General features: G+C 39.8%; 1 protein-coding gene across 8 annotated transcripts in view; it reads left to right on the top strand.

Moving 5' to 3' along the window:
* Positions 1-11,754, top strand: part of st3gal3b (ST3 beta-galactoside alpha-2,3-sialyltransferase 3b) — a 99,818-nt gene that overhangs the window by 52,461 nt on the left and 35,603 nt on the right. For all 8 annotated transcript variants that reach the window (XM_037530930.1, XM_037530931.1, XM_037530932.1 and 5 more), the window contains one exon: positions 334-520. In XM_037530930.1, the coding sequence (XP_037386827.1) occupies positions 334-520 (187 nt within the window). The remainder of the gene's footprint in view (positions 1-333; positions 521-11,754) is intronic.

An 11,754-nucleotide genomic window follows, 5' to 3' on the forward strand; every position in this document is an offset into this window, starting at 1 on the left:
AGACTCATATCTCAGAGCTCAGAGTGGAGTGAATGGTGTTGTAAAGGCCAAAATCACAAGTGTTCTGTGCAGTGTAGCTGTTGTGAATTAGATACCAGGTAAAAAAAAATAAAAAAAGAAACCATAACTAACACAGTAAGACTATGGGAACAGTTTTTGACTCTACAGTGGAGGTTGATGGCATCTTTGGTCTTCTAACTACGTTCTTCATGAATTTTGCACAGCGCCATACATGTAATTTGTATTTATGCAGTTTGACATATTTTAAAAGCATTTTTAAAATATCTGTTACTTAATTTCAAAATATATGTTCTTATGTTCATTTCTTCCTAGGTTAAATGAGGCTCCAGTTAGTGGTTATACCAGAGATGTGGGCACTAAAACCACTATGAGGATAACCTACCCTGAGGGTGCCATCCAGAAACCAGAGCACTATGAGAAAGATTCCCTCTTCGTGTTCTCCGCCTTTAAACCTCTGGACTTTAAATGGCTGAGACAGATGATCTTCAAAGAGAAACTGGTGAGAGCAGTAGTTTAACTGATGGGGAGAAAATGAGGCCTCTCATGATGTAACAGCCAGCAAATGCATTGTTTCATAACGTATGTTGCTGGCCTAGACAGGCTTTACATAATACTGGCAAAAATTCCTTTCAATCTAATGAGAAACTGTACAACGGACTCGGTTTATATCACAATACCTACATTTAGAGTCGGTTATTCATTCAGTCTAATGAGAAACTGTAGAACGGACTCGGTTTATATCACAATACCTACATTTAGAGCCGGTTATTCATTCAGCTTAATGAGAAACTGTAGAACGGACTCGGTTTATATCACAATACCTACATTTAGAATCGGTTATTCATTCAGCCTAATGAGAAACTGTAGAACGGACTCGGTTTATATCACAATACCTACATTTAGAGTCGGTTATTCATTCAGCCTAATGAGAAACTGTAGAACGGACTCGGTTTATATCACAATACCTACATTTAGAGTCGGTTATTCATTCAGCCTAATGAGAAACTGTAGAACGGACTCGGTTTATATCACAATACCTACATTTAGAGTCGGTTATTCATTCAGCCTAATGAGAAACTGTAGAACAGACTCGGTTTATATCACAATACCTACATTTAGAGCCGGTTATTCATTCAGCCTAATGAGAAACTGTAGAACGGACTCGGTTTATATCACAATACCTACATTTAGAGTCGGTTATTCATTCAGCCTAATGAGAAACTGTAGAACAGACTCGGTTTATATCACAATACCTACATTTAGAGCCGGTTATTCATTCAGCCTAATGAGAAACTGTAGAACAGACTCGGTTTATATCACAATACCTACATTTAGAGCCGGTTATTCATTCAGCCTAACGAGAAACTGTAGAACGGACTCGGTTTATATCACAATACCTACATTTAGAGCCGGTTATTCATTCAGCTTAATGAGAAACTGTAGAACAGACTCGGTTTATATCACAATACCTACATTTAGAGTCGGTTATTCATTCAGTCTAATGAGAAACTGTAGAACAGACTCGGTTTATATCACAATACCTACATTTAGAGCCGGTTATTCATTCAGTCTAATGAGAAACTGTAGAACAGACTCGGTTTATATCACAATACCTACATTTAGAGTCGGTTATTCATTCAGTCTAATGAGAAACTGTAGAACGGACTCGGTTTATATCACAATACCTACATTTAGAGTCGGTTATTCATTCAGTCTAACGAGAAACTGTAGAACGGACTCGGTTTATATCACAATACCTACATTTAGAGTCGGTTATTCATTCAGTCTAACGAGAAACTGTAGAACGGACTCGGTTTATATGACAATACCTACATTTAGAGTCGGTTATTCATTCAGTCTAACGAGAAACTGTAGAACGGACTCGGTTTATATGACAATACCTACATTTAGAGTCGGTTATTCATTCAGTCTAACGAGAAACTGTAGAACGGACTCGGTTTATATGACAATACCTACATTTAGAGTCGGTTATTCATTCAGTCTAACGAGAAACTGTAGAACGGACTCGGTTTATATCACAATACCTACATTTAGAGTCGGTTATTCATTCAGCCTAATGAGAAACTGTAGAACAGACTCGGTTTATATCACAATACCTACATTTAGAGTCGGTTATTCATTCAGTCTAATGAGAAACTGTAGAACGGACTCGGTTTATATCACAATACCTACATTTAGAGACGGTTATTCATTCAGTCTAATGAGAAACTGTAGAACGGACTCGGTTTATATCACAATACCTACATTTAGAGCCGGTTATTCATTCAGTCTAATGAGAAACTGTAGAACGGACTCGGTTTATATCACAATACCTACATTTAGAGCCGGTTATTCATTCAGTCTAATGAGAAACTGTAGAACGGACTCGGTTTATATCACAATACCTACATTTAGAGCCGGTTATTCATTCAGCCTAATGAGAAACTGTAGAACGGACTCGGTTTATATCACAATACCTACATTTAGAGTCGGTTATTCATTCAGTCTAATGAGAAACTGTAGAACGGACTCGGTTTATATCACAATACCTACATTTAGAGTCGGTTATTCATTCAGTCTAATGAGAAACTGTAGAACGGACTCGGTTTATATCACAATACCTACATTTAGAGCCGGTTATTCATTCAGCCTAATGAGAAACTGTAGAACGGACTCGGTTTATATCACAATACCTACATTTAGAGTCGGTTATTCATTCAGCCTAATGAGAAACTGTAGAACGGACTCGGTTTATATCACAATACCTACATTTAGAGCCGGTTATTCATTCAGTCTAATGAGAAACTGTAGAACGGACTCGGTTTATATCACAATACCTACATTTAGAGCCGGTTATTCATTCAGCCTAATGAGAAACTGTAGAACAGACTCGGTTTATATCACAATACCTACATTTAGAGTCGGTTATTCATTCAGTCATTCAAACTCCAGCATTAGGCGGAATAGAATTTTTGCCAATGTCGTTGCTGAAGCTTGTACAAAACCGTTGCTATGACAGAATGCATTTGTGGGCAGAGAATGTACTAGAATGTACTAATTAATTTGTCTTTTTTACATTTAAATGGCCATATCTAAGCAATATTGTGTTTATATATTATTACCCTCAGTACAAACCTTGTACCTCCAAAATGGTAACTACACAGGAGAAGACAAATATATAATTTACTTTAAATATCAGTAAATGTAACCAGACCCCGTATCTATTGGTCCGTTTATCATGAAATTTATACACAACCTAAGGAGTGACTGACGTTTAAATTATGAAAACGAAAGTTTTTAAACAACAGAAGTGGAGATAGGAGGTTTGTTTCCAACAGCAGTGATACATTATTGCTCGCAGGCTAACTTTGCAGAGCTACTACAACCTTGTACTGATGACCGGCAAAGTTGAAGTTACAGATTTATCCCCTTTTTATATCTGAAGCATCACATGCATTTAGAGTGTTCATTCGACTCTGACCCCCTCTAATGAATCTGAAAGCTTCGGATTGCAATTTTGCCCACAAAAGAATTTAAATAGGAGCTGCTGTGCTGGTCCATGTTGAGGGAACACCGCTTATTGTTCTTTTAGTTCCATTTTTGACAGGCGTTAAAGCCGGTTTCTCTCAGGCTTGACTGACGGCCGGTGAATTAGCCCTTTAATCGCGAGGGGTTGTCTTGGCTGAATGAGTTTCCCCTTATCTCGGCTGAGGAAGGGATGGCAAATTTAATGACTGCGCTTCCATCCCGCCTCTTATCACCCAGAGAGCACACAAGCGCTTCGTTTTCCTTAGTTAGAGGCCTTGGAGAGGGCATGCCCGGTGCACCTCAAGGGCACATCTTCTCTTTCTTTTATATTGGTTTTCACATTAACTCCTTAAACTCTAAGGGTTTGTGTGTGAGTTCACACTTCAGTCCTTAATACTTCTAACTATGTAACCTAAATACAAGCAAATTGCAAAATATGTGTTGTCCTGGTGAGACATTACCGGTTTGCCCTTTGAACCTCCAGGAAGTATATGAAAACATACCTATGACTGAAAATACCAATTACATTGTCCATTTGAGAAAAATAGATGCTGAAATATGAGTTCAGGGAAATATCAGTGTTGCTGTGCTTTATTTTAGGCTGATTTTACCCCCAAATGGCAAGTTTCTGTCTTCTAACTAGAGGTGCAGCACTGGTCTGGTTCAATGTAGGAAATTGGTAGCTTGGCACATGTAACTAGTGTTGTACTGATACTATATCGGCTTTGGTCCCGAAACTGGCTCTTCAACGCAATCAGTATCGGTGATGGGGATACCAATACCTGTGACCGATACCACAAAGCAGTTGTTGACGTAGACCGAACTTAAGACCACGTCGGCGGTGTGGGACGACAAGCAGCAGTAAAAATGCTCATGGTAGAATCTGTAACAGCAGTTTTTGATGCTTATAGACAGGCTACTAGAGCCACTTACCTGAATGGCTGAGCCGCTCGTCTGCCGCTGTGTGGTCACTCACATTCTGAGTTAATGTTATCTTGAGAGCGGAAGGAAACGCCAGACTCTCGGCGTAATGATAGCCTTTAGTCTTGATTTAGTCTTTAGCATAGCAGCCCGGTAGCAGGGCCTATTCGTCCACTAACCCTGCCTGCGGTGCACCTCTTTTAGTCGGCTGTAACAGGCAGCAGTGGGGTCTCGAAGCCCCTCGTTTCAACCAAACCAGAAAAAAATCATTTAAAGTCACTGATACTGACAACGTGAACAAATTTGGGTGTGACACAATGTTCGGCTCCGTTTTTTGAGCCAGAGAAACTCCACAGGTTTATCTGTTTACTGTTCGGCTCTGTTTTTAAGATATTTTACATTTACTTAAGTCGTTAAACATGATTCTTAGTACTAATTATGTAACAGTGGATACTAAATATATGTAGTAAATATACAAAAGTAAGCATATAATAAATATAATTCAACAAGTGGATGCCATCTAGCCAAGCTAAGTATACGTTATGTGTGAGAGAGATTTTACCAAAATAAAATATTTAAAAAATGGAATTGTATAATATCAGGTGATTTAGGTTATATGGGATCTGTATCGGAGGGGGAAACAGTGGTATTGGTGCATCTCTAATGTAATGTAACTAAGCATGGGCTCCTCTGACAAGCTTTCAAACTTTGACTCCGTTTTTGCCTGAAACGGCATACCCCACATAGAAGAAGCTCTGTTCCCACATACTTTGGGCTATAGTCATGATCTTGGTCTCGTTTACAAGGTAAGAATCAAGTTTTTTTCCCCTGATTGTCAGAATAACTATGAATTCCTGACACAGAGTAACAGAGTCTAGAACGAAGGAGTTTGTCTCCTCCTGATCTCTGAACTGATCTCGGGCTCTTGCCGTGTTATGTTGCAAATGAGACAGTCGTAACTGCTGTGAATAACACACAAAATGGGTTATGGGAATCAAGTTTGTGGGAGCAGTTTTGGTGTCTACCAGGTCTTCCAGGTGGTTGTTAGGAGTCCCATTTTCTCTTTTTTTGTATTCCATTTTTGGAAACTCCTGTTTTTTACTTTCCCCTGGGTTTTCTCATTACTTGTGCATGTATTATCTTGTATCTAATCTCCTCACAAAATGTCCTGAAAAACAAAAGAACTTGTGCGTAGTGGCTGTTTTGACCGGTAATTAAGTAAACGAAGTGTCGTAGCAAGTATGACTGGTTAGCGGTTTCTTATTTAACTTGTTGGTTTTAGTAACTATGCTGTACCGTACCTAAATGGGCTTTTCTTGCAAAATGAGGAAGTATTTCAAGACTTGTCTGAGCATTTTTTGCCATTCTGTCTAGCAATAGTATCTGGCACGCTGCATATGTGTATAACTCTCATTGTACTGCTCAGTAATTTATAGTAGTACTGAATAATAAGCCCACAGTTAAAGGGCTTAATAAAGCCCTGGCAGGTTTAGGGGATTAGTGATTGCTCTTTTTCCTCCATTACTGTAGGAGTGAATGCATCAGTGCGTTGATATACGTCAGTGTTGGCCACAATAAACGCCTCTGCTGTTTTCAAATCTAACGGCCCAAAACAATCCTAGTGTATTTTTTTTATTCTGAATTGTCCCAGATTTTGAGTTTTTTTGAGTCTGAGAAATTCAGTCCTACTTTCTCTATTCCAGCTTTACTCTGTAATCCTCTGCAGAGCCAGTTCTGCTTTGTTTTTTTCCTCTCAGCCGAGTGTGAATCTGGCAACCCTGCAGTCCAAAATCTCAGCCAGCACAGCTGCATGACTTTAAGGGAGCGACAGCACAGTGGAATTTTTACAGGGTGACATTTGTCAGCATGCGAGAGGCTCAGCAGAGGAAGAAAAATTGCGGGCTGTTTGATTAGCCCGCTTTGCCTTTGAAAAGGCCAGATTTTTTTTCTGTTTGTCGGATTGTGAGGGACAGGACGGTGGAAAAGCATGCAGATAATGGATCTGCCCTCTGGCATCTGATAGATTGCCTTTGATCTCATAGTAGCCAGAGTTTTGTTCTTTTCCAAGTCTGGGGTCAGGAAAGCTCCAGTGTCTGCCATAATATTAGTAACAGCGCTTATACAAGGAACACCCATTTGTAATCTCAGGCGGCGCATTCGCACTGTAACTTGGAAAGGTCTCCATTTATTGTTGATTGCGTCTCCATCAAGACACAGATTATTTTAATTAAGGCCGTTTTTCCACTGGACATCCAAAATCTTTTTTTGGGAGACTTGCTTGCAGCGTTTCTAAGAAATCTGCAGGAATGTTTTCCCGTAGTTCAGTCTCGGAAGTTGGTTGCGCTTTCTGTTCCTCGTGATCCATAACGCTCCAAGACGTACACTCCAAAAAAAAATTATATCTTAGGAAGCGAAAACATCTTAAATGTAGACAATATATCTGATATTTCTCATTAGCAAAGTGATGTAGGTGTGTTATAGGATTCTTTAGCCTTTTTCTAGACATTTGTACTTGATTTAAGTAATTTTATCTAGTAAAAGTGTCATATTCCATTGGAAGATCATTTTACTTGGTTTGAAAAATGATGCGGACCACTTTGCTTATTTAAAGAAATCAGGCTGGAAACCAGTGAAATGATCTGCCAGTCGAATAAGACACTTTCATAAGATAAAATTCCTCAAACCAACTAAAAACTTAAATAATCTTACAATATTCATGCTACAATCTCACAATGAGAAATATTACATATATTCATTAGATTTAAGGTTTTTTCACTTACTAAGACACTGTTTTTTGAAGTGTTGGAGCTTCTTCACAGCTACACGTCCTTTCAGATCCACAGCGCTGAGTGGTCTTCTCACAGTGGAAGGATGGACAGAAACACCTGTGGATGTTTTCAGATCTGAAGCAGCTTGATGTTCTCCTCTCTCTCAAAGACAGAAGCTTTAAGGTCTGTTTATCTGATGGGGACAGTGTTGGTGTTGACCAGCTCTTCCAGGTGGTTGTTAGGAGCCTAGTTTTCTTTGTAGCTTCAAGAAACTGCCTGTGATGCCATATCATTTCAATGATTCAATTTATTAATTTGTATCTATCAGAAAAGTTAAAACAACCAGCAGTAACAATCACGTTTACTAACTGAAACTCGAAATGACCCTGAGCTTGAACTGAAAACTCACTGAAAGTTCTGAAACATTAATGGAACAAACGTCAGTGTCTTCTTCCTTTATGGAGGTCAGTATTTAGCATTAAATTGGCTCATAAATGTGTTGTATATCTGTTCTTTTGGATGTCAGCTTTAAGGCATGAATGCTCTGATGGTTAGCTGGGCTTTTTGGATGTTGTTTTTTGAATGGTCAGAATCAGAGCATGGCAGGTTTTTAACCCGTCCAGTCTTTTTCCACCACTTCAGTACATTTTTCGTGTTTGTTTTTTTGGGATTTAAAGTGTCCATGAATTTAGTGTCCCAACATTTGTTTTGTTTTTCGGTGAATGTTTTCAAGTTTGCTGTTATGCAGTCGGGCTCAAAGCATTGATTAAGGAGTCGTATAGCTGACATGATGTACTTGATGCACAATTTTTTCAATACATCAACCAATTAAATAATTTTAAAAATTTGGAAAAAACTGGAAATGAAAGAAATAACGAGTGGTCTGTGACTTTTTCACAGCACTGTGTGTTGAAGTGAAGAACATTTTCACCTTCTTTTGTAACGGCCGTTTCAGAAATACAGGGTTTTGTTACAACAGCGACATGTAGATTGTAAGAATTACTGGACTGTCGACAAACTGGCTCACAAAGCTCTGGCTTCTATGCACACGATTATGCAAGGTTAGCCTCACGTCTAACACATCTTTTGTAATTGTTTTCCTTTTCTGGGCAACGGGAACACACAGCTGTAAAAGATGTTTAGAGACAGTCCGTCTTCAGCGTGACCTTGCGTGTATGTATTAAGTTGTAGGAGTATCATGTTTAAAGTGGCTTTTTTAAGTGTTTGTCACTTGACAAATGAGGGCTATCACTGTTGTGCATTCTTAATGAAAAATGATTCTGAGTGTTGTGCCTCGCCGCAGACACGTTAACATCGGCTCAGCTCAGGGAGCCTCCCACGTTCCCTCTCCAGCCTTTAAGCACTTTAGCTCAGGTCCTGTTTTTTAACGGCCTTGTTAAACGAAGCTATTGAGCGCTTGGGAAAAACACGACTTAGCTCGAATCTGCTTTGCTCTCCTTGTGGATGTCTCTTTGAATCTCTTTGTCTCTTTGTATTGGTTGGGATAGTGTAGTGGTTAACATCTCTGCCTTCTACACTGTAGCCTAGGGTTCAATCCCCCACCTGGGTAAGCACCCTACACTATACCAATAGTCCTTGGGCAAGACTCCTAACACCACCTTCGCCTACTTGTGTAAAATGATCAAACTGTAAGTCGCTCTGGTAAGAGCGTCAGCCAAAATGCCGTAAATGTAAATGAATCATTGAGATCATAACAAAGCAATAATAGAGCTTAATCATCAACAAAGGATCACCGTCTTTAGCTGTAAGTACATTGTTTCCGGTTTTGGGAGATACAGTAACAATACCTGCTCTTATTTAAAGGGTGTTATTCAAAATGCCTTAATAAATTACTTTAACATGGAAACAAAGTCATTAAGAGTGGCTTGGTGTTCTAGAGGAACTTACCAAGTCAGAATCGTTCACAGTGGTGGTGATAGGAACCAGACGTCCACCTCTAAAAGCTCCCTCACAGAAAGTTCCTACATGAAATGGTTATGAATTCACTGCCTGATGGCTGACACTCCGTTTTAAGACAGATTTGAGAAGGTTTTGGACTAAAGTTGGTTTAAAAGTTGTTGCAAAATCCACGATATTGCATAGCTGTGCATAACACCTCATAGCGACTGAACTCTGTATCGTTGCGCCACAGCATGAAAAACCCTTCTGCTGTTAAAGGAATAATCTTTGACTCTCATGCTGCTCGCATGGAGCACCGAGGGTACTGATGAAGTAAGAACCTGTTTTTTGTTTAAACTGAGGGGCTGACAGCTCATGTTAAAAGAACTAAAAGAGCCAACAGCCTAAACACCTCCGTCATTAATATCACAGGCGTTTGAATTAAAGCACTTACGGTTTGATTAACAGTAAAACGGCAGCATGAAAGTCTAAAAGTGTCACTTGAATGGATTAAACGCTTCAAATGTTCATGTTTCAATCAGAAGTCTCTTCAAACCCAGACTGTATTCCCTAAACAGCATGATAGCTATAAAAGTCTAGAAATTCTAGCCTTTACAGCCAGACAGTGCATCATTTATCGAGTGTAGATGTTTCTGGGTCCCAAACGGCTGTTTCTCAGCTGTATTTTTGCTCTGTTGGGCTGCAGGATCCAGTATTTAAGTCCCTACGTAGTGCACTATGTAGGGAGCAGGGAGCTGTTTGGGATTCAGCCCCAGCGTGAGGACACAGACTTGTGCTGTATAAGTCCCGTGGTGGTAATTTAGTGACCAGAAAGTTCTTATAAAGCAAAGGTTTTTGCATTAAACAGTGCTGTTTTATCATATGTTCGTTGTTGTAACATGAAATAACTGCAGTGCACAGCGATGGGCGACCAGACATTCTCCTCATTCAGTGGTCCATGGTTGCTTGGCAACGATACCACCCTCTAAAGGAACGACATTTCTCGGTGGAATACTTTATCTTGATCATTAATATTAAATTAGAAACAAAAATAATTAAAAAAGATGTATTTATGTTGATTTAAATGAACAATTGTGTATTTTATCATATTTTCTGTTGCCCATTGCTTGGCGTCATGCCTAACAACACCCTTCCCCGTGATAAAATTGCAGTAACGCATGACCTCTTGTGGCTCATTGCTTTAGTGTGTAATGCCTGTGAGGGACGGTGTGGGAGACGTGTTTTGTGTTATTTAGATGTTTCTCAGCATCTCAGCTATCCAGCTCATTCCTGCATCTCATCATGCTTTGAGTCGCTTATGGACAGAACTTCAGGCGAAGTGCAACAGACAATTTCTTAAATGCTTAACATCCTAACATAATAGAAAAGTGGGGGGAAAATGAAAGGATAAATAATCTTTAATGCTGGGGTTGGGATTCTCTCTGCTGTAGTGACAGCCGAAACTACATCCTATCCCAGAACCACCTCAGAGGCATTTATTGGGACAAAATAACTTAAAGTACGCTCTGTTTGACTTTGCACTTCTGTTCCCTTACCTGATGTTTCAGCCATAATCTGTAAATGCAGTGGTGGATGTTTATTTATTTATTGATTTATTTTTTTGTAGTATCCCCGTTAGCTGCTATCATGATAGCCACTAATCTTCCGGGGGTTCAGTAGACAAACTATACATTACAACAGTCAACAAAACAAGTCATACAAAAGAAACGGAAAAAAACAAAACACACGAAACACAGACAATTACATGGTAGGACAGTTTAAAACATAAAATAGCAGTAGAAAAGGATGGGCAGCTAAAATCGTGTGTAAACGAATGCAGTACGAGAGCTGAACACGCGATCCGTCCTATAGAAGCAAGCACTATTCCTGTATCGGCATACGGTCCTGCTAAGTTTTGTGGTTCTATTTGAAAACTTGTCTGTGAAAAAAGTACAAAACAACTGCAGAACCCCTCCTGTCACTGGGGTGGTTCCCTCAAGGCTAATTGGTCCATCTCAGTACCTTCAGTCAGGGAACATAACTGAACCATCATCCACTGAGATGATCTGTTCTAAGCTGGACTGACTCCACACACCCCACCTCTACTGCTCTGTTTTAAAACATTCGGTTATGAAAAGGAACAAATACCAACTTTTCACCTGGAGGAACTGATTTAAGCTCCACAATCAGACCTTAAACCCACTGCTGGAGCTTTGAGGGAACGTTTACGCTGCTTGCGCCTTGATGAATGAAAAATGTACCTGAGCAGAACCTTCATTAATAACAGTGTACAATAATAAAAACTGCCTCAGTAGTTGTAGAGAAACCCCTCGGCACTCGCCTCTTCTAGAGTCTCAGGAACTTAACACACATCATCATTTTAATAAAACCTGCATCGCGGGGTCATTAGCGTCCCTGCAGAGCTCTAGGGTTAACTCTTGGAAATGTCATCGCTGTGAAGAATCTGGTGTTGAGCGACTTGCGGTCAGGAACACAGTGGCCCTCTTTGTAGTGCCTGGAAACCTGGTGGAAAAACAACACAACACTTTTGTTTTCTGCGCCCAGCGGCTGCGGCTAGTCGGAGCCATTGTGCGACGTTGTTTTTCACTCGCCTGTA

Source organism: Pygocentrus nattereri, chromosome 19, assembly GCF_015220715.1.
Source record: "Pygocentrus nattereri isolate fPygNat1 chromosome 19, fPygNat1.pri, whole genome shotgun sequence".
Classification (NCBI taxonomy): Eukaryota; Metazoa; Chordata; class Actinopteri; order Characiformes; family Serrasalmidae; genus Pygocentrus; species Pygocentrus nattereri.